This window comes from Lynx rufus, unplaced genomic scaffold (assembly GCF_022079265.1).
Source record: "Lynx rufus isolate CCGP_SWC_20201006 ecotype Redwood Valley unplaced genomic scaffold, mLynRuf1.p SCAF_15, whole genome shotgun sequence".
Classification (NCBI taxonomy): Eukaryota; Metazoa; Chordata; class Mammalia; order Carnivora; family Felidae; genus Lynx; species Lynx rufus.
In genome coordinates this window covers 10,057,849-10,082,106 of record NW_025814829.1, presented here as the reverse complement: position 1 = coordinate 10,082,106, position 24,258 = coordinate 10,057,849, and the positions used below count along the sequence as shown (strand labels likewise).

Genomic DNA, 24,258 nt, shown 5'->3' with positions numbered 1-24,258 from the left:
GAAGAGGGTTACCAACAGATATTGAAAGATAATTTAAGTGACTCTGAAATCCATATCATTTTTCAAGTTTGAAAATTCTTTGACAGAGGAGACATTTTTTTCTATCAAATTTGTTGATGCGTTTTACTTTTTTTGGCCAAAGGCTGAAATTTGACGTTCCATGTAAATGTGCTTTAACATTTCACGAAGCTAAAAACTGCTGTCTTACTACATGTGCACGCATTTGAGTATGGGGCACGCGTGTGATGTGTACGAGCACTTTCCCCTCCAATCGTTCTGCGTGGCATAGCGCCCTGTGAGTAATTGATTCACTGGTTTGCCAGTCAAACTGCTGGTGCTCTCATCCTCCTCTACCTTGACATAATTAGGTTTAATCAACAATTTTCCAATAAATAATGGTGCTGTGAACTTTGGCTAGTCCCAAAGAGTAAATTTTTGCATGGTGAGATAGGTAAGCTGGTTCCATATATATACATAAGACATCTAAATGATGACTATGGAGTGTTTAAGGACTAGAGCCCCCTGTGACCTTATCTCTTAGGGAGGCCAGGATATCAACCTTGTGATGAAGCTATCCATAAGAGCCCATAAACATTGTCGGATTATCCTCCTCATCCTAGGTAGATATAAGCTTCCATTTCATTAGATGGTTCTTGCTGTTTTTAACCAGGGAAAATATACAAATAACTCATGTTTTGGGGGAAAAATTCTTGAATAATGTTATTAAAAATCAAAACAAAAAGAAAATTAATAAAATCTACTCCCTACGGAATCACCCTTACCTGTGAGGGTGCTGGTATTAACAAACTCGGAACTGGCAGCGGGCAGGCGGGGTGAACGGGGGTCATCCTCACTGTAGGCCCGCAGAATGTACTTCTCAATTACACCTCTAACCACAAAAGGTTCATCCCAGGTCACCTCAGTGCTATATCCGTTTATGCTGCGGACTCTTGAGGGAGTTGGCACACTTTGTGGAGCTGTGAAAGAATAAAAGAGAAAACAGAGAAATGGCCATTCTGAGAAGACTATCGCCCCTATTCTTCACTTTTAATGGCTGCAGTAAATCAGACTCAACCATTAGCATAAATACAATTTATTAGAGTTGTAACTTTTCAGCATTGATTTAATATGACTGCACATCTTGAGCCATTCAGTTTAAGCGATATTTCAAAACCATCAAAACTCCATCGACATAACGTTCTTTCGAGGGTAGTCCAGGTTTTCCAAAAACATTTAATGTACCAGACATGTTTTAAACATCACTCATAAAGAAGGAGGTGGATGGTAGGCAGATAACAAGTTCAAACAATATAATGATGTACCCCTTTGAAGCAAGATAATTAGACTGTTATTATACATCGTGGTTTGACACTTTTATATCTTCAATGTATTAGCCAAAAAATATCACAAATGTGATTGTATTGTACTTGGATGTCTGATCTAATTTTCCACATTCAATTGTTTTTCAAATTAATTTTGAAAAAGCAAAATTCTATCAGATACGATATACAGGATACATTCCTAATTGCATTTTAGGGGGTAGAGGAGCTGGCACCCTTGAGATTATACAAAATCATTTTCAGAATGTTCAAAGTGTTTTCTTCCAAGTATCTAAAAAAAAAAAAAAAGGAACACAAAATGGGGATGTTTAAAGGAACTGCAACACTGCACTCACAAGCTGGGTCCCCTAATTTTAGAAATCCATAACCTTTAACTATTTATTAGCTATTTTTCCAGTTCTGATCAGGAACAACTTCATCACTGATGAAAAAACTGCTCTGGGAACACTGAGAAAAAACCCAAGGAACTCCATGGCAGGATGATGGATGAGAGGCCCGCTCTAGCTGCCCGTGGACTCCTGAGCCCTGTCGATGGAGGATCATTCTGGTTTTCCCACATCAAATATCCTCCCTCTCTGACTTTCCTGTTCAGACCAATAAAACAGGACAGCTTCAAGGGAAGCAGCTTCAAGGGAGAGAAGCACAGAGGTGGAGAACCACTGTCTGTGCAGTTAAAACACCACGGGCACCTATAGAAAACACACAGGCCACACAATCAACATGCAAGCAAAGGGACAACGGGAGTGATGTTGATTTTATTAGTTCTGAAATGTGGTACAGGGCAAAGTACGGTGCCGTCTAACAGATGGCCTTCTCATAAGGGACAGAGCAAAACTGACTCAAAAATAATTAAATAGTGCAATTATTCTCCAACCCTTGGGAGCATGTAGCTGCTCAGTGTTGTGGTCAGATTATAAATATGAATTTATAGCATAAGACTTTGTGGTCAGATCATTGCTATAAATTCAGAGCTCTATTTGCATGCTCTCTCTGTGATACTCAAAATGGGCACTATTATGCCATGTAAGCAATGCACTTTCTAGATACCTATTTACGTTGCTGACTTAGACTGAAAGCCGGCTTTAGAGTATATTTGTTAACAAAGCAGAGGAGGTGAACTAGGGGCAGAGGACAGGCCAGTAACAAGTGAATATTTTATATCAGAGCTTTCTCCAAGCTCTGAAGTTGAAAAGGATTTTAAGAGACTATTCGGCTCATTGTCTTGCCTATAAATAGATGATAATTTATTTATTTATTTTTAAAAATTTTTTTTCAACGTTTATTTATTTTTGGGACAGAGAGAGACAGAGCATGAACGGGGGTGGGGCAGAGAGAGAGGGAGACACAGAATCGGAAACAGGCTCCAGGCTCTGAGCCATCAGCCCAGAGCCCGATGCGGGGCTCGAACTCACGGACCGCGAGATCGCGACCTGGCTGAAGTCGGACGCTCAACCGACTGCGCCACCCAGGCGCCCCTAAATAGATGATAATTTAAATCACCTTGGAAAAGTGTCAGGTTGTCCTCTTCTGGAAAATCTGTAGGCAAAGAGCTTTGAAAATTATTCTTAGTAGCCCATCTCAGTATTTAGTTATCCTAGACTAAGAAGATTTCTCAAAAGGTGTCTGGGTTAGTAGCCCATGGTTAATAATAAGTATGAGAGAACGTCTTGGTGAAAAACACACCTTTAGACAAACGGGGAGTTGTTAAGAATAAACTTCCTTCAAGAGACATAAATGGCACTCTTACAGACATTTATTTGACTCTCTGACCAATATTTGACTCACAATGGTAAAAGCCTACTGCCTCGCAAAACTTTTTGCAATGAATGCCTTCCTATGATGGTGTCATGTGAAAAGACGTTGTGGTCACTGTGAGAAGTACAAAGCACTTATAAGTCGGTTGTCTGAGATTTGATCTAATATATTCTATCTTCTGGGGTTTTTTCCCCCCTCTAACTCAAACAATTTGGACCCATCAGCAGTTTCTATCCTGGGAGAGTCATTCTAAGATCCTAATAGTCACCACCATGGCAAACATCTGTCATGACGTGATAAAAGACATATATCTGCTTCCAACTGGGTTCGGGTTGCAAATGTACCCTCTGCGGGAGAGAGGTGAAGGGGTGCCACTCCCACCCATGGCAATTAATCCTGACGTTAGCTCCTTGGGTTCTATGCAGTCTGTAAGTTTCCTGTCCATAGATATGTCACTACAGATACAGGCCTATTAGATCCTTAAGACAACTTGAACCTCCTCCCTTCTGCATCGGAAGAGGAAAGAGTCAAGCCTGAGCAAACACTTACTAAATGACTGAAAAATCAAAAGCACTGACCTCCTAAGCATCTTAGCCATTGACATTTGTAAACCAAGGCATGTTCTTTCATAAGATTACAAACATACTACTTGCTTCAGGATAATAGTCTCTTCTTTTTCTTTTTTAAAAAATTTTTTTAACGTTTATTTATTTTTGAGACACAGAGAGACAGAGCATGAACGGGGGAGGGTCAGAGAGAGAGGGAGACACAGAATCTGACACAGGCTCCAGGCTCTGAGGTCAGCACAGAGCCCGACGCGGGGCTCGAACTCACGGACCGCGAGATCATGACCTGAGCCGAAGTCGGACGCTTAACCGACTGAGCCACCCAGGTGCCCCTCTTCTTTTTCTTACATGCACAAACATGTATGCACAGAGATGTGCATGTGTGTGCACATACACATTTTAACATAAAATTTACCTGCTCCTGTTGTACGTCCCCGACTCCAATCACTGTACACAGAACCTCCTTCGTGAGAGGCTATCACTCGATACAGGTATTCTTAAATGGAAATAAGAAGTAGACACATGAAAATATTACTCATCTGGACCAGTAGTGGGCTGGCAGGGAGGGAAGAGGCGACAAGTGGGAGACATGTAACATTTAATTTAGAGCACGTCCACATTACCTGTAAAAGGCTGGAGACCACTATCATAAACACTCTGCTCTTTTCCCCGGTAAACCAGGATGGAGTCATTTCCCCTGCAGTTACCAACGCTGTCAGTTGATAGGCATCCATCCAGATTGACTCTGACAGCACCGCTGGACACAGATGCCAAGTTAACGACAGCACCCCGTGCAAATTTAACATCCTTCACGCAACCACCGAAACCTAGCAAATAGTAAGGGATTAATATCACATAAAAGGCTTGAGTCATTAATTACCAATCATTTCTGTCCTCTGCAGGATTACGTTTTGATGAGGTGTGGGGGTTGCTGTAGATACAATTTTTTAAACTTTTGAGTCTCATTTGGGAAATCCTTTATGCCTCCTTCTGCTTTTTACCAGGCTAAGTTGTCATGAGGAAGTATTTATATTTATCTTGAAAAAATATATAAGCTGCTAATTATAACTGAAAATATTCAATTGAAAGTATTTCTTATACTTCTTTAGGCCCACATATTCTCATTCTCTTTATTCTTTTGAAATAAAATTTCAGCAATTAGACCTTATGGTAGAGGGCTAGCCACATGTCCCTCAATTCTGGAAAATTCAGTTACATATATAAGGCACTGTTTAAGCAACAAAAGTAGTATTTGAAGGAGCACAATTATTTTAACAAGCTCACTGGGGGAAAATACCCTTTGAGGATTGTTAGGCAAGATAGCAAGAGGGAGAATATCGTTTCAGTATATTCTGAAATGTTAAGATATTGATATGAATTCTGTTAGAATCTTTCCAGAGTTAGAGAACTAAAATCCAGTTACAGCATACAGAGGAGCTATTACTATGCTCTACTATTGTCACAGCGTTCCACAATTTTGACTACACACAATGGTCACCGCTTTTATATTCACGTTAGCACCACAGAGAGCAAATTCAGCTCTGGCAGCGGCAACATCCGGAGGTTTCTCGGAATATGTGTTCTACCCAGCTGACTCTCTGTGTTGATAGCAGACAGCCCGATCGGAGGCTTGAACTCATGAACCGTGAGATCATGACCTGAGCCAAAGTCAGACTCTTAACCAAATGAGCCACCCAGGTACCCCACAACCCAGTTGACTTTAGAACGACCACAGTGCAGTGTAGTTCTGTGAAGTTTAACAGGAAATGTGGAAGGAATAGATTAGGAGTATGCACTGGTTTTTTTGTTAGAGAACCATAGGGCATCCAGTCAGCCAGGGAGTAGCAATGGCTTTGAATTACATGCTATTTTGTGTAAATAGAGATCAGCTCAATAAGTTTGCCAGCATTCTGCACAGAAAACTGCACAAAACTGTAAAAGAAGGGATGAACAGACTGGGTTGGAGATAGCACACACTGACTCTTACTGAACAAAATACTGTCAAGTTTGAAGGGCCCCAAACACATGCTTAGCTCTTTTCAAGATTAAAGCACATCAGCAGGAAGAGAAAATAAAACATAATGCAACGCCTAACAGTAAAATAAGCTAATAGTAACAATGACCATATTGTTCTCTTCAGCATTTATATGATGTCTTATTATGTCTTCTAACACATTAAGTTGCAGCCTATTTCCTTTTAAATGCCTTTGCTATTATTCACGTTCCTTTCGGCCCCACTGATCAATACTGCTAGTCTATCTTGAACACACAGTAGACACTCCATAAGTTGGGTGAATGGAAATGAAAGCAATGAAGTTCAATATAAAAGCATCTGCTTGAAAATTCAGAAGTTAAGAATTCTGATTTCTCTACCAGCAGTGATTTTCTGATGGCTTATAGCTCAGTTACCTAACTTCTCTCTACGCCTAACAACAAAATGCAAACAGTGGAAAGGCAGCTCTGGTAAACATCGAAATGCTGTTATCAGAAAAGTCCCATTATTGTTTAAAGGGCACAGAGTTTCAGTTTTACAAGATGGACAATGTGCTGGAGACGGATGATGGCGGTCGCACAACAACGTAAATATACTCAATGCTGAACTGTGCGCTAAATGGCTAAGATGGTAACATTTATGTATATTTTACAATTTAACAAATTAAGAATAAAAAAAGAAATGTCTTAAAAAATCATTCATGGTGGGGCACCTGGGTGACTCAGTTGTTTAATGGTCTGACTTCGGCTAAGGTCATGATCTCTTGGCCCATGAGCTCGGGCCTCACATCAGGCTCTGTGCTGACAGCTCAGAGCCTGGAGTCTGCTTCCGATTCTGTGTTTCCTTCTCTGTCTGCCCCTCTCCCACTAGTGCACTCTCTCTCTCTCTCTTTCTCAAAAATAAACATTAAAACAATTTTTTTATTAAAAAAAATTAATTCATGGAATGGCATTTTAAAATTTGGGAAAGGCCATCGAGGTAGCCTTCCTTCATTCTGGAGATAAGGAAAAAGGTCCAGAGAGTATTGGATGAGGTTTCTAAGTATTATTCCTCCTTAGGAAGTGGAATGCTGGCCTCAGGCCTTGGAGGTGAAGGAACCTGAGTTCTAGTGTGCGGTCCTCACCATGCTATGTAAGAACAGACAGACAGTTTCGCCAAATCAAGTCACAGTTCTTTCAACTCTGCACCATCAGAACGATTTCCACCAGAAATATTCTTCAACTACCTTCAAAATATAATTGGGATGTTAGGATAGAAAGAGGGGAAAGGGCCTAGCAGTGGGAGGAAAGGAGATGCCTCCTTTGCTTGCTTTTGAGAATCAGAAATGACTCCCCACCCCCAGGCCTCCAAATAACTAAAAGGTGGCCCAGAATTCTACACTGACAAATCACCACCCAACACAGAGGCACTTGGGCTGGTAGGAAGGCCTTGGCAGAGCTGAATTTGCTCTCTGTCATGCTAACGTGAATATAAAAGTGGTGACCACTGTGTATAGTCAGAACTATGGAACTCAGTGAAAATGGCAGAGCATAGTAATAGCTCCTCTGTGTGCGTTCAGCCCCTACTCCTCCCTTCTCCACACAGGTCTTTGGGTAGAGCATAACCTGTGATATCATGTGCCATGGCCCTGTCGCCCCCAACCTGGAGGTAAGTGATAGTCCCAAGTGGTAGTTCTAAGATAAATGCCCATGCTCTGAAGTGATACATCTTCAGCAAATTAGGCTGCCCAGCATTTCCATACCACAGAGGAAAGTTAATTTGCATTTGATTCAAAGGAAGATTACAACATTAATGGACAAGAAAAAAAATAGCGCTAATATGACCACAAAATAGAGCCTCTGCAAAAAGGTGCTAATTGAGAAGCACAGAACACTTTTAAGACCATTTGAAAGTGGATTAAAAAAAATACAGTAAGTGAACATGATTAATTTTAATTGCAATTTACTACATACAGGCAGCACCCCCATATGGTGAATATTCTCCTGATCACTATATAAAACATGCAGTTATATAGATCAGTATCACTCAAAGCATCTGAGACAGAATCTTTGGGAATAGGGTCATAAAATCTGCATTTTTAATAACCTTTCCAGAAGATTCTGATGTATCTTGAATAGTAATAATAATAACAGCTAATTTTTATTGAGTTCTTACTATGTTCCAGCTACTATACTTCAATATTTTATCAGTGGCTTGAGAACCACTGATATGTATGATACTGCAATGATAAAAATTTAGTATTACCCATAAATAAAATATCTTTCAGTATCAGAGACTTAGTCATAGTGCAGATTAAATTATCCCCTTTGGGTTTTTATGTTGATGTGTTAAGCTTCTATCATGATTGTCTTACAATTCCAGTTAAAATTTGGCTAACGCCATGTCTCTATGCCCATCATAGTAATGGCTTTTTGTGTACTTTGAAAGTATAAGGCCACAGATGCAGGGGATTTGTTTCCTAGATGTAAGTAGGATCAAGTAATCTGGCTCATCTAAAGGGTTTTCAAGCTCTTTCTAACCTCAGAAACCTGAAAACCAGGAGAAGCCCTTATATGAATGTAATATTTTTAGCTGCTGTTACATCTTAAGTGCCTGGAAAATGTCATTACTGTCTTACACCCCAGATATTCATTAACTCCTTACTAGTACCCTTCTAAAAGTCTCCTTAGAGCTTGCCATATATTTTCTATTCAAAGGCATTTAAATCTTTATGTACTTACCAAATAGGCAAAGACTGCTTCATGGAAACTTTAACCATTCACAGTACACAGATTTTGAAATATGTAGAGAACATTTTCTACATGGGAGCATGCTTAGTCACAAACTAGAAGTTTCTGTGCTTTCCCCAATTTATAGCAAAGGAACAGTGGCCAATGACCATAAAAGGGAATCCTTGATTATAATAAGGAGAGTGGATTTTGACACCAGGCTGGCCTGAGACAGAAAGGCTTGCTATCTGCTTACTAACCATGTGACCTTGGGCAAGTTACTTTGTTCTTTAGTTTCCTCATCTGTAAAACGGGGGTATAAATAATAATACCTAAGTCATGGGCTTGTTAGGAAGAGATGGCCCACTTAGTTTCATGTAAAGCTTTCAGAACCATGCCTAGCACACAGAATGCACTCAGCTACTGGTAGCCTTTTTTGTATTAAAAATTTCTCTGATTATGTTCAAATTCCTTTTATGAGTTAAATGCTTGCTTTAGTTATAAGTCATGCACTCATGCACTTTTTCTTTCATTCAGGTAATTAATAATAAATGAAATATATATTTTTCACCAGCATGCTTAAAATTCAACTAAACCCACCCTTTCATGTGCTTTGCTATGGGGGAGCTCCATGGAAATGCACAGAGACAATTAGCAGTTATGTCAGAAAAAAAACCCAGTAAAATTTAATGCCATTTTTCTTAGCTGTGCCCACCAACCTAGTTTATTTTTTTAATCTATGAATACAGATAATGGTCACTATTTGAAAGAACCAGAGCCTCATGTGTTTTCTTGGAAAACACATGAGGAAATATATATATAAATTATAATTGTATATGTTAAAGACAAGTTAGAATAAATATATTGATTATAAATAGGTATGAGGGCACACTCTTAAGGGAAACATACAAAACTATCTGAAAAAAATGTTCTGTGATTTTAAAATTTTTTTTAGGTTTAATTTATTTTGAGAGAGAGCACGTATGTGAGTGGGAGAGAGGCAGAGAGAGAAGGAAAGAGAGCATCCCAAGCAGGCTCCGTGCTGTCAGCGCAGAGCCTGATGCAGGGCTCTATCCCACCAACTGTGAGATCATGACCTGAGCCAAAATCAAAAGTCAAACATTTAGCCAACTGAGCCATGCGGGTACCACTGTGATTTTTTTTTAAGCTTAAAATTCTTCAAAAAAGGGATGGGTAGGTATTGCTTTCAGCCTGATTCTGTTGTTGTATCTTAAAACATGAACCCACCAAAACCTGCTGTATTTATACCAGGGCTGTATTTATTTGGGAATTCTTTCAGATGGACTTTACCTTGTTCCAGACTCAGGTATTTAAAAGAGTCGTGCAGCTCCTGTGGGGTTCCTCCCACATAGACCAGGGAATTCACCATCAGTGGCTGGGCTCTGGACTGTGATGCACGCTCCCTCAGTTCATTCATGCTTGCTGTTAAGATGGAACCTTTCTTTTTAATAATCACTTTATTCCACTTCCCATCACAATAGGACAGTCCCAGCCATAGATCCACTTGTGTAAAGGTAAGACTGGTATTTAACCGGAAGCTCAATATTCCACTCTTCAGTTCCATCTGTATTTCACATTAAAAAAGAAAATAGGCATATAAAAAGACTGCAGAATGGCAGTTTGGGAGAGAGCAGAAGGTCAATTTCTTGTAGAAAAGCAACAAATTTCCCTGAAAGCACTCTATAAAAATGTTCCACTTTATTCTAAGCAGGACTGGAGTAACATATAATGGAGTACTCTGCAAGCTTATAATTGACGCGAAGATTGTTGTATTAAGTCAAATTCATACCCATTAATGATCATACAATGTGATATGATACTATGTAGGCAAAACTTTTATTATTATTATTGTTTGCTGCGACATAGGTAAAAGATTCAACTCTAGCATAAGTAACTGAATGACTGAAGAGAATAGTTTGAACTATGACACTATTTTTACTTGAGTTTTTAGAAAATGAGAAAATACTACTTCATATATCAACTTAATTTGGGGGAAAAATATGACAAGACAATAAGAAAATGAAATGTCAAGCCTGATTAAGCTTATTTTAACTGGTTGGTGAGCTCAATTTCAAATTTGTAAGATGGATTTTTATTCAATATTTCATTTTTATTATTCTAAATCTCTAACTAACATAATTGCTTCTATGTGTATTCTTTTAGATTAGGTGCCATTTTCTAATATGAATGCATTTTACCCAAATTTTCATGGTAAAGGAAATGCCTCCATATGTTTTCCTTCAAAATGTTACATGACAATTATTTTATCTACTATGTTTTTATTTTGTTAGAACTCCCATCAGCAAAAATAGGATACTTAAAAATTTGAGATCGGGGCGCCTGGGTGGCGCAGTCGGTTAAGCGTCCGACTTCAGCCAGGTCACGATCTCGCGGTCCGGGAGTTCGAGCCCCGCGTCAGGCTCTGGGCTGATGGCTCAGAGCCTGGAGCCTGTTTCCGATTCTGTGTCTCCCTCTCTCTCTGCCCCTCCCCCGTTCATGCTCTGTCTCTCTCTGTCCCAAAAATAAATAAACGTTGAAAAAAAAAATTAAAAAAAAAAATTTGAGATCAGTCATGTCAAATGAAATTCAGTAATTCCAGATAAAAATTACTTTTTCTATGTAAATTCATCTTTGTGAAGTACATTGGATAAGCAGTCATTTATCCATTCATTCAATAAATATTGAGTCCCCCACCATGTTCTATGAACCTGTTCCCAAGAATCACATTTTACAACAGGAAACATCTGGGGTAATACTATAACCAAGAGAAGAATAGGGTACAATGACAGCAAAGAAAGGATATACATTTTGTTCCTTGGGAACTGGAAAAGGTTTAAATTAATATTTTTGGAAGTATGTAAGATTCACGGAGAATCCTTCAACACAGGGAGATTAACATGTTCAATGGCATGAGGACATGTATGAGCTCATTAGGTTTAGAAAACAAAAAGACTAAATTAGGTAAGACAAAAGATACACAGATTGGGTGGGGGGGAGGGCATGGGTTAGAAAGAGTCTTGCCAGATATGTAGAAACAAGGTTTTGGAGGATTTTGAGTCATATGGAAAAATACTCATCTTTCTCTTGTCTGCTTGCCTCCAAAAGGCTATATTCTTTCCATGATCTTGTGCTAAAAGTCTACCCTTTAGGTCATAGGAAGTTCATACTGGAAATGAAAGCTAGACTGGAATTGGAGAAACCTATTAGAGAATCACTACAGTGGTGAGAAAAATGACAAGAACCATTGAAATAAAGATAACAATGGTGAAGACAGTGACAACTCAGTCAAAGAGGTATTTTTAAAAGCAACTCAGCTTTTTAAGTCTCAGCAGGACATGGCAAACAGCTGAATGTGTTAAATGAATGAAGAGTAAGTCAAAGATATCCATGCTCTTTCTTGTTTGGGTGTGTTTTACCACCATCACAATATGGAAAGCACTAGAAAGACTTGGTATTATCATTGTCAGTGAGGAATGAGGTCAATTTTAAACACACTGAGTTTGAAATGTCTATAAAACATTCAGAAGAAACTTTTTTTTGAGGCAGTTGAACATAAAGATAGGCCAGTAAAATAGACAAGGTTTATGAAAGGATAAGTGAGATCATCCAGTTAGTATCAAAGCAAGAGTCCTCAGCAAGACCAACATTTTAAGGGGAAGGCAGAGTAGATGTAATTCTATAAGTCAACAACAATCTTCTTGGAGAAGCCAAGGATTTAATGAAAATCAAGAGCAACTAGTATTTTGGAAAGTCAGTAGGGAAGAATATTTTAAGAAAAAAAAGATGACAGTGGAAGATCAAGTAAATAAAGACTGAAAAATTATCTCGTAGACTAGAAAATGCAGGGGTCACTGGCAAGTTTGAAAATTCTTCAGTGGAATGTGGTAGGGCTAGGAACCATATTTACAGTATTTGAGGACTAAGGTGTGATATAAAAATAAGTGGAAATAACCAGAGTAGTTACTTTCAATGCAATAGGCTCTGAAGGGAAGGGAAATACAACAGAGGAGTTTTCCAAGTCAAAAGGAAAAATACTTAAGATAAATGAGGCTCAACCATTTTATATATAGAGGGAGAAGAGCCGATGTGGAAGGAACACTGGAACTTAACAAAAGAGAAAATTTGTAGCACAAGCTCTTGCAGGAGAAGGGACAGAATCTAGAGTAAAGGTAGAAATATTAACTTTGGTTGGAATCATAGTAATTATATATTTGTCCTCCTGAGTCAGGAGAGAGTGAAACCCAGACTTGGCTCATAAAAACAAAAGTTGTAGGTTGAAAATTTGGAAGATGAGGAGATTATGTTTCTTTCCATTATAAGAATGAGACTATCTGAAGACATTCAGGTTGTGGTGTTTTCCAGTCCTGACATTCTTTTTCTTTCATGTTCTACATTTAATCTATGAGCAAATCCTATAAACAATAAATAGTGTCGAATGAAAGAATTAGGACCCTCAAAACTCAGTGTGTCACCAGTCTTCATACCTGTATTAGTTCTCCTGTGGTGTTCAGTAAACTGGCTATTGAAACTGAAGAGCTAGGGGGCTAAACTGATTGACTCAGAGTTGTGGAATTGAAGACACAAGTTGCGGGTGTTGTCAGAAAAAATGGTTGAAAAACTGCATTATGGTGTCTAAGGAACAGAGCACGTAAGTTAAACAGAAAGTGGTCTAATAGCCAATGGTCTCAATGTCTTTGTGAACTCAATAAGAGAGAACGAGAGCTCAAAGAGTAGAAATGTTATATTTTGAGATTTAAGAGTTTAGCAGTAAAAACTTTCTGAGTTAATCAAGTTCCCCGGATAGCCATGTATGTTGAAGCTACTTAGGATAACAGGAAAAAATCTTATTGAGGAATAAACTGTGAGAAGCCTAGGTTCTCAGATACAGAGGAGAAGAATGTGAGTTCTGTGAATGTCTGCTTCCTTTATAGCTGTATTGGAAGTGCTAAAAGAAAGCCTAACACAGAGCAGACACTCAATATATATTGGCCTAAATGTTTTGATTAAGATTTATTTCATTAAAGCTTAAAATTAACATTATTCAATAAGGTGGGGATTCATTATATTTCCAAAGTCATTGAATGGAGGAAGATGGAGGGCTGGATGTGGGTATACCAGGATGTGTGAGCCTCCAAGAGAGGCAAGTGCTCCTTGAGAGGAAAGGCCAAATGATAAACACCTCTGCATTCTCTCCAAGATTTATGCACAGATAGATGTTTAAGGAATGCTTAGAGTCACCATAACATGAATTCATTCACATGTTCAGTCACTCATTCATCCAATAATATTTATCAAATACTTAATAATTGCAAGAGTTAGGCTGAAGGGGCACATGCGTGGCTCAGTTGGTTAAGCATCTGACTTCGGCTCAGCTCATGATCTCACAATTCGTGAATTTGAGCCCCTCATCGGGCTCTGTGCTGACAGCTCAGAGCCTAGAGCCTGCTTCAGATTCTGTGTCTCCCTCTCTTTCTGCCCTTTCTCAACTTATGCTCTGTCTCTTTCTCAAAAATAAACATTAAAAAAAATTAAAAAATTAAAAAATAAAAACGAAAAAAAAAAGAGTTAGGCACTGAAGATAGAACTGTAAAGAACACACAAAATTCCTGTGTTAAGAAAGATTACATTTCAGGGGTGCCTAGGTGGCTCAGTCGGTTAAGCATCCAACTTTGGTCCACGTCATGATCTCACGGTTCCTGGGTTTGAGCCCCAAGTCAGGCTCTGTGCTGACACCTCAGAGCCTGAAGCCTGCTTTGGATTCTGTGTCTCCCTCTCTCTCTGCCTTTCCCTAGCTCATGCTCGCACTCTCTCTCTCTCTGTCAAAAATAAACTTTAAAATAAAAATAAATAAAAAATTTAAAAAATTTAAATAAGATGAAATTATAACAAATTCTATGAAGGGATATATTTCCACTTACCTGGGCAGCAAATTTGACATTATATAATCTAGGAATGAACAAAATCAATGAACTGAAAACATCCTAGAATCATAAAATCAGCAACACATGTGTTTTACTACTTATTTGCCTAGATATGAGCAATGAGATTAAGGTGTTCATAATTTTCCCCTGAGTCTATGTAAGTTCTTTAAAATAACTTTTTAAAAACTTACATTTTAATAACATACTTATTTTTTAAAACTTTTTTTTAATGTTTATTTATTTTTGAGAGACAGAGACAGAGCATGAGCAGGCAAGGGGCAGAGAGAGAGGGAGACACAGAATCCGAAGCAGGCTCCAGGCTCTGAGCTGTCAGCACAGAGCCCAACGCGGGGCTCGAACTCACGAACCGTGAGATGATGATTTGAGCCGAAGTCAGATGCTTAACTGACTGAGCCACCCAGGTGCCCCCATAACATACTTATTTTTGACAATGATATCTGACTGTCTGATTAAAGGCAAATAAAAGTAATTACACTTGCCGACTGTACTTAGAAAAATGTATGAAAATGTTCATAGCAGCCCGTTTGCCATAGCAAAAACACGGAAACAACCAGAATGTCATTGACAGAAGAGCTAAATTACACAGTCATGAAAATATATACCTACATGGAGAACATGAGTGACTCAGGAATAATGTCGAGTGCAAAAAACAATTGCCTCAAGGTAGAGTATAATGCAACTCTTATAAATGTCAAAAACAAGAATTTTCAGGCATTCATACATTTTGTTGAAACTGCAGCTACATGCAAGGGGATAATAAACACAAAATTCTAATTACATATTACCTCTAGAGGGGGATAGGAAAATGGGATAGGAGAGACCCTATAAGTAAATGTAAAAAGTGATATTTTAATTGGGTGGTAAGTTCATGTTTACTGTACTTTTATACTTTGTGTGTATGAATGTGTAATATAAACCATTTATTGTATGTAGTTTTTAACACCATTATATAAGAAATGACAAAGGACATAATATTTTTCATATGTTGGGAAACTAAGTGGGATTTTCATAATTCCTCATAACTACTCTGCTTTGCTAAAATTACAAGTTTCACAGTAATAATTGTCATTTAAAATAAATCACGATCTTAGAGCACAAAATGTTTCACAGGACTCCAAAACTAAAAATGACTTAAGGAAGGAAAACAAAAATGAATTTCAAGAGAAACCCCAATTTAGCAAAATATTAACACATGCCTTATTTATCTCAAAGTTATATCTGATATTTTTAAGTAAATTTAACTAAATTTATACACATACAGCAAGAAAATCAGGTCCATCTTTGTTGTAAACAAAAAGAAGCAACCCATTCAGTTGGTCAGTTCTGAACTTCAAGGAAATCTCAAAATCCATTCCACCATGAAACATGTGCGATTGAAGTTCCAGAAACCCTTTAAAGAAAAGAATATGTACATATCAGTGTGTATAAAGCAATAGCGCCAGCGATATGAAGGTGTAACAAAGACTAGGACGAATACTGTCATTGAGTAAGTCTCTCGCAAAAGAAGATGCAAATCAATGTTGAGAAATCCCCCTTGTACTTGTACAGAAGTAGTAGAATGAACTTGATATATACTTTAGGAGGAAGCAATTTACTCTCTAAATCATGGATATAATTAAGACTATTATTGTTTTATATCAGAATTCACAATAAGAAATTGCATTGACTAAGAGAAATTCAGAATGATGACAGTGTTGAGAAAAGAGCAACAGAAAAGTGCACAGACTGGGATATTATTCATCTTTCTATCCTGAAGGTGGTTTAAGCAACTGAATAAGTAACCAGCTTAGTTATAAACATAGGAGGCAGAGGTGGGCTTTTATCTGAAGTACTATCCACCAGGCCACTATATTCCCTTCCACCCCCTTACCCTGGGTGACGGCCAGGCAGAGACTGGGCTGGGGAGGTACGCCAGGCACACTGCTCCTCGCTTCTGCAGCAGCCTCTCGAGCAATGGCAGGGATGGCCGTGACATCCTCCAGCTCCTCCTCACTAACCTACGCACCCCATTACATAGCTGACATTTTGCTCTCGAGAATATGGTCCATCTATACCATGGGATAAATAGATATTTGTGGATTCACCCGGTAAACATAACACTTCCAAAACATCTTTCCAAGTAAAACTGCATTCTAAGTAAAACATCTGACATACCAAAAGATATTTTTGATAATACCAAAAATAAACCAAGAATTGCCATGGGTAACAGAGATCTGACACACGAATATATGTCCATGAGTCTTACAACTTATATTACATATTCAGACTTGGAGGAAATGTTTATGTGTATCACGGCATAACTAGTTATTTCTGTGACACTAGGTTCATAAGAGGTCAAAGTAATCGGACAGGAGGGATTAAATTGTGCAAAGGATAGAAACTAGCTGCTAAGCAACCGCTGGTGTCTCTTTCAGAACCTTACCTGTTCCTAGGAACTGGGCTCCCTCCTGTAGTGATGTGGGACATCCCTCCCAGCTGTTATACACGTTGACTTGCTCTTCAGCACTCTGCCAAATCAGAGGCTCCCAAATAGCAAAGGGATTATAATTCTTCATAAAATACATATCCTTGACACAGCCCACAAAACCTTTACGGATTATGTCTATAGGGGTCGAGAGATATCAATAAATATGTATTTTGGAAACATTCTTTCAAAGCAATTAATTTTATGTGTCATTCACATAAAAGAAACAGGCAATAGCTCTCACTACCTATTTACTGCAAACCTCTTCATGATTCATGTAAACACCACACCATTACCTATGCTGAGTGGTAACAGTTATAATGTCAGATCCACCGTTTCCAAAGAAATAGATGTTTATGTAGAAATTGTGGTTTTATAGGAGTAGCCAGAATATTGCCTTTTGAACTAACAAGAAGATTTCATCTGCCACTAGTCTTAAAAATAAAAGTGTTGTAACAAGTTTTTGGTTTTTTTTAAATTTTTTTTATGTTTATTCATTTTTGAAAGACAGCGAGAGACAGAGCACAAGCAGGGGTGGCGTGGTGAGAAAGGGGGACACAGAATCTAAAGCAGGCTCCAGGCTCCGAGCTGTCAGCACCAGGGCCCGACGCGGGGCTTGAACTCACGAACCACCAGATCACGACCTGAGTCGAAGTCGGATGCTCAACCGACTGAGCCACCCAGGCGCCCCAACAAGTTTTAAAAGTAAGATTTGAAGGAAGTGTTTCTATTAATCTAATCTCGTTTGTATTTTAGTTCTTTCATCATTATGAACCAGTCTATTACACAAGTAGGTCAATAATTTGATTTCATATTTAGGAATATAATATTGACCTTAATTTTAGAATGCCCCGGACCAGGCAAAGGTAGGGTTTATGAACAGAGCAAATAGCTGGTAATAGGAGTTGGGAAAGAAATGAATTGAAATGAGAGAACTAGAACTAGAGAGCAAGAAAAACCTAGAGAAGAGGAGGCAGCATCACAGCTAAGGTCACACTGCATCCAGTGATGTCCATACTGATCAACACAAAGCTTTGATCTCAGCTTTTGAGTTTATGACTTGATTCTAGGGAAGGTATTCACCAGCAATCAAAGTTCTACAAGGTCAATTTATATGCACGAGGTCAGATTATTTATTTATTTATAATGGAGATATGTCCTCTACAGGAAGGGTACTTGGAGTCAGGTATGCTCTCTTCCCAGTGCCTGTTTGTACCATAGCCAGGACATGTGCTGGATGGACAAAGAACTGGGGCAAAGATTGAGAGCTCGCTCTCTCCCTCTCTCTCCCTCTCTCTCTTTTTCTCTAGTGGGTGTGTGTGTATGAATGTTTTTGAGAGACTTCTCTCTCTACCCGTCTAAAGTAGTCCAATAAAAACCCTCTCTATTCTAGAGATATCTGAGGACGCAACTACATTCAGTCTTGGGTATTTAAATATATCCCTCTCCAAATTTCACTGAAAACATTTTATTCCTTTTGATCTTCTTCACCGTTATTCCTTGAAGACCCCTACCCATGAACAATTTATATTTATTTAGGTTCTAGCTCATGTGTAATATTTATGTAGTTACATTTTACTTCCTAGGAGAGACTGAGGTGATACCCTATATGCCCTTCATTGCAGACATGGGAAAACTACCCTAAAATCTTAGCAATGCGTTTGGAAAGATATTTTTTTTCTTTCTGCCTAAGGTTAATTCTGTCCATGGTAGTTTTAATTGGTTTCATTTTGAATCTGTTTTTGTTCTCTCATTCCAAAACTACAGGAATTATTTTGTTTATGTCTTACAGTATTTATGGCATTTGCTTGACATTATACATTTACATATTTGTATCCTCTATTGTGGCAAAGACCACATTTTGTTCATCTGTGGATATCTAAGGTCTGGTTTAGAGCTGATCACATGCTCAATACTCAGGGAAGTTTATTTACCCTGTTTAGAGTATAAATCAAGCCCATAGTTTCCTATTTCTGTGTTGCTTCAGATTAAAATCTAAAAATATTGACACATAATCCTAAAACAACATTTATTTTTTTAAGTTTATTTATTTATTTTGAGAGAGGGAGAGAGAGTAAGCATGTGCAGGGGAGGAGGAGAGACAGAGAGAGGGAGAGAGAGAATTCTAAGCAGGCTCTGCACTGTCAGCTCAGAGCCCAATGCGGGGCTTGATCTCATGAACCATGAGATCATGACCTAAGCCAAAATCAAGAGTTGGATGCTTAACTGACTGAGCCACCCAGGTGCCCCTAAAATAACATGTTTTTGACTGAAATTAGTATCATTCACTTCAAAAGTTTAATATACTTTTTAATAAACTATTTTTATATATCAGGGGCTGGCACGAAGAATTTAAATGCAAGTAATACATGGTTTCTTTAGAAAAAAGGAAACCTAAGGGACATTTTTGTCTTGATACAGGAATAGCATGAGATAAAATATAATACTATTATTCATACCTTATAATAATGTACTCATACTTGATCCTGTTGTAAATTTTGGTGACAACATATAAATCCTAAAGAGGAAACTCACCAGGATCCTTCCTGAGGACGGTATAGCCCTGTGGAAGCCCTCCCACAAACACTCCCGTGTTCCCTCCAATAATAGTGCTCCCATTTGGTGTGGCCGAGGAACCTATGGAAAAGGAGATGAGAATTTCAACTTCCCCAGAATAATCTGGGTTCTGTTCACTTAACAAATGATTAAACCCTTCACTGAGCTTCTGGATACCACTCTTTCTTGGTTCTCCTCTTTGTTGTCTTTCTTCAATGGTTCTTCCTCGCTGTCCCAACATCTTGATGCTGGAAGGACCAGGTCTCCTGCCTTCTCAGATCTCTTTCTCTCCCCACATACATGGGTATACTAAGTCCTCTAGATGACTTGGAGTGCTTGGCACCTATGTGAACCACCAGCCCCAAAGACCAGAGGAGGCCTGGGTCCCCAACTATGTTGTTTTCACAGCACACATCTGTTATGATTTCTAACTCCATTCTTCCTTTGAAGGAGAGGTGTTTTTTTGTTTCCTCAGACTCAGAGCCCAAACCACTCTAATTAGCCTTACTTCCATGTGGTCCCTTGGTAAGTGCATGCCATCCTCAGCTGACAATTCCCAATGTATATCTTTAGTCTGGAACTCTTCCCTGAACTCAGACTTGTACCCAGAAGTCTACCTGATATTTCCACTTGGATGCCTCATAGATACCTAAGACTGACCATGTTAACACTGAACATCTCTCTCTATATCAGCTTCCCCCATGATCCTGTCAACCTTAGTTATGGCAGCTACATTCTTCCAGTTGCCCAGACCCCAAACTTAGCAGTCATGTTCTACATTAGGGACTAGCAAACTCGTTATGTAAAAGGCCAGATAGTATATAATTTAGGCTTTGTAGACCAGGCAGCTTTAAGTGGTCACAGGCAATACAAAACAAATGGGTAAAGTTGTGCTCCAACAAAACTTTATAAAATAATGATGAGCAAGATATGGCCCACAAGGGGCTTGCCAATCCTGCTCTACTGGAATCAAATCCTTTTTTTTTTTTTTTAAGTAGGCTTTATACTCAGCACAGAGCCCAATGTGGGGCTTGAACTCACAACCTCAAGATCAAGACTTGAGCTGAGATCAAGAGTCAAATGCTTGACCCACTGAGCCACCCACGCACCTCTTGAATCTAATCCTTTTAATTTAACATTTACAATATACCCAGATTTCTCATTATATCCACAATTTTACTTCTTTGGTTCAAGAAACCATTTTTTTATTGCCTGAATTATTTTATAATTATTACAGAAGTTTGTTAACTGCTCTCCATGTTTCCACCCTTGTTCTCTTTCAAATTCATTTCAAAAGAGCAGCCAAAGTGTTCTTTTTAAAGAAAGAAGTCACAACATGTCACTCCTTTCTTGAAATTCTCCAATGGCTTCCCTTTTTCCAAGTAAAAGTCCAGAAAACCCTATGTAAAAAGCCCTAATGCCTCCCTGATTGCAGCCTATTATTAGCCCCTTCACCCACTCTCTCTCATAGTGACCTCTTTGTTGGTCCTTAACATGCCATACATATGTTCCTACCTCAGGGCCCTGGCACCTACTATTCTGTTGGCTTGAAACATTCTTTTCCTGGATATTTTCCTGGCTTATCCACCTACTCTCTTTTAGGTCTCTGTTCAAATGTCACCTTACCAAAGAAGACTTCTCTAACAGTCTTTTATGAAATCAAAACATTCCCCTCTCCAATACATGCATGCGTGCGCACACACACTTTCTCTCTTATCTTGCTTTATTATTCTCAGAATATACACTACCTGATACTTGTTCAATATTTATTCTGTTTCCTGCCCCTCTTCCGCCTAAAATGTAAATTCTGCTCTTTGTAGCCAGTGTTTCTAGAGCAATCCCTGGGACACAGTAGGTGCTCATTACAATTCCATATTTCCTGAATAGATTAATAAAAGCCTGCATCATTATACAGGTACTGTAAGTGTTTTATAATTATCTAAGGATGGTAGATAGGGTAGGATGGAAAGAATACTAAACTTAAAATTGCAAAGACCGGATAAGTAAGTGTTGAAAGAATGCTGCCTACCAGCTGTGCAAATTGGGAAAAGCTATTTACCTTTTCTGAGCCTCAGTTTCATCACTTCTAAAATGTATGTAATGACCGCTTTACTTTATTTGTCTTTCGCAGGTCAAAAATAAAATGAGAGAACATAAGTAAAAGCCCTTGCAAACTGTAAAGCACTGCAAAAGACAAAATTGCTACTGATGACTTTGCTCTTATTTTTGCTTTACTGAAACGGTGCGTAAAGGAGGAAATGGTTGCCAGACTTCATCATTTTGGGAGCACCCCAAAGGCAAATTCAACAGCAATTCAGGCAAAACGGAGAGGAAATAAACGTGAAAAAAGAGATGTAGAAATACAAGCAACAGAAAAGTATGGCAACGTTAGCATATCAATAGAACCGTTCATATATATAGCTCTTACCTGTATACTGCCCATCAAGTGTGATTTGGCCGAAAGCCTGATGCCTAATAGCAATTATTTCATGCCATTTGCCATCGTTATATTGTTTACCACCATCATTAGTTGTAGAAACTTCCATTGAAGAGCCCTTAAGGAAACAAATGAGTGAATGAGTGGGTGAATGAATGTATATGTTTACAAACTCACACACATGTATTTGTAGATTTGCTAAAAACCAGTTTATAAGCTTTGACATCCCCATGATGCAAGCATGCGTATATTTCAACAGAACTCAAAGTGAAAGTTGATGCCTGACATCATTCTGGATTTTCTGTGATGTCCTCCTAGAAACAGTACTCAAATCTGAAAAGATCTTCTCTGTGGAATAAAAAATCTCTTAAAAGTACACTTGCATTTTGAGAACTTATATTCATTAGAAAGATAATGAATCTTCTACTCTAAAAGTTTAGCTCTTAAGAATTTTGGTAGAAATATGAAAAAAGAACTTAAAACTAATAAAACGCCATTGAATCTATATTGTGCTAAAGGTAGGGAAATATCTGGCAAAAAGTTTTTCTCTGGCAAAAACATTCACTATACTGCTAATAAGTAGAAGGAATGAGATTCATATAAAAATTAGCCAGTTATCAACACATTGAACATAAATGCATAATGCAGTTAAACTTAGTACTCATTGCCTTGTAATCTTAAATCTAGCATTGAAACTTATATCTAAGGTCATTCTATCATAGTTAAAAATGAGTTCCTATAGGAAATGGCAGGGGTGCCTGGATGGCTCAGCCAGTTAAGCATCCGACTTCAGCTCAGGTCATCATCTCAGGGTTCATGATTCGAGCCCCATTTAGGGCTGTTAGCACAGAGCCTACATCAGATCCTCTGCCCCCCCCTCTCTCTGTCCCTCACCTGCTCTCTCTCTCTCTTAAAAAAATAAATAGGGGCATCTGTGTGGCTCAGTCAGTTAAGCGTCTGACTTCAACTTAGGTCATGACCTAGCAGACTGTGAGTTCAAGCCCCTCATCAGGCTCTGTGAAAACAGCTCAGAGCCTGGAGCATGTTTCAGATTCTGTGTCTCCCTCTCTCCCTGCCCCTTCCCTGCTTGCTCTCTCTCACTCTCTGTCTCAAAAATAATAAACATTAAAAAAAAGTTAAGAGTACGAAATGGCAGGTATCAAGAACAGAGATTAGCAGAAAGGAGGTAAGGGTAAGGAAACAGAAAGAAGTAGAAGAGAAACCTTCCATCTGAGTACTTCCTAGCCAAGTGGACACTTTTTGGCATATCATGCTTAGTACAGTGTTACTTTTTTTAGTGTTCATGAGCAAATAAGCCTAGGTAGAAGATATTTCAACTCTGTCACCATCATCAGTTACTACCACTACTATCAAAGAAAAAAACAACCAGAAAATTACTCCAAACCTTCTAAATGAAAATAAATTTCTTTCTTAATGAAGGTAATTTTCTTAGCAATAATTAACTTCAAATCCAATAAAAAATGTTTAAAACAAAATAAGACTGGGTAAAATATTACAAAATATTTTTTTAATTAGTTGGATGGAGTGCTTGGCCAAACTCCTGTAATTTTGGAATACTGTTTTTCCAAAAGAGAAAAGTAATAATTATCTGATGTAATTGAAGATTTATATCACAAAAAGTGCAATGTGAGTCATACGATCTTAAGTAAAACATTTCTGTATGTATTTCCCTAAAATAGCTTCGGCAATGTAACATGTCCATTCTACATATTTAATTGGCTCCTGTCAGGCCTCATACAGCGCATGACAACATGTATGACATACAGAAATTCATATCACAAAAAAACAGCTTTTAATTTCCCATGAGTATGAGTGGGTTGTTTCTCATGTGGACAGTGTCCCAACTTTTATAGACAACTCGATCAGCTAGAAAGATGACCATTTGGCATATCTATTTTCTAGTCCTTGAATTTTTGTAGGTTGGCTTTCTTTATATCTCTTTCCTCTACATACTCTTTTATTTTCTTCAACCCTATTTCAACATTTTAATATTTTACAAACACACATTTCATTATCGTAGTTTAATAATTAAAACCAGAACTGGTGTCGTGCCCAATTAATGTGCCCTGGTAGCATGCCCATTAGTTTTTCCATTAGTGAATTCAACAATACTAATGGGATTACTAGCATGGGATGCTAATTGGGCGTGACATAAGAAACTGGCTTACTTCTTAGCATACCCTTGCTAATGATGAAATTAATGAGCATTTTATTAAATGCTGTCTCATCAAAGTGTACTTAGTTAGCGTTAAAATTGTTACAAACGATGCTGCATTCTAAAGATCAGGTGTCTGAGTAAGTGGTTCTTCATGTTATGTTTGGCAACAATTTGAAGCATTAACAGTTCTCTACATCAGAAATTACATTCACTGGAGACAAATTCGAGTACATAACATAGAGCTTCGGGATGCCAAATTTGCTTTATACTTGGAAGAACTTAGCATATTATTCTTTG

General features: G+C 38.3%; 1 protein-coding gene across 1 annotated transcript in view; it reads right to left on the bottom strand.

Moving 5' to 3' along the window:
- Positions 1–24,258, bottom strand: part of USH2A (usherin) — a 754,837-nt gene that overhangs the window by 430,203 nt on the left and 300,376 nt on the right. Inside the window, exons 22-29 of the mRNA XM_047077230.1 lie at positions 21,774–21,900; positions 19,325–19,426; positions 16,748–16,927; positions 15,585–15,715; positions 9,674–9,947; positions 4,285–4,488; positions 4,077–4,157; positions 783–977 (exon numbers count right to left, since the gene is read on the bottom strand). Of these exons, the coding sequence (XP_046933186.1) occupies positions 783–977; positions 4,077–4,157; positions 4,285–4,488; positions 9,674–9,947; positions 15,585–15,715; positions 16,748–16,927; positions 19,325–19,426; positions 21,774–21,900 (1,294 nt within the window). The remainder of the gene's footprint in view (positions 1–782; positions 978–4,076; positions 4,158–4,284; positions 4,489–9,673; positions 9,948–15,584; positions 15,716–16,747; positions 16,928–19,324; positions 19,427–21,773; positions 21,901–24,258) is intronic.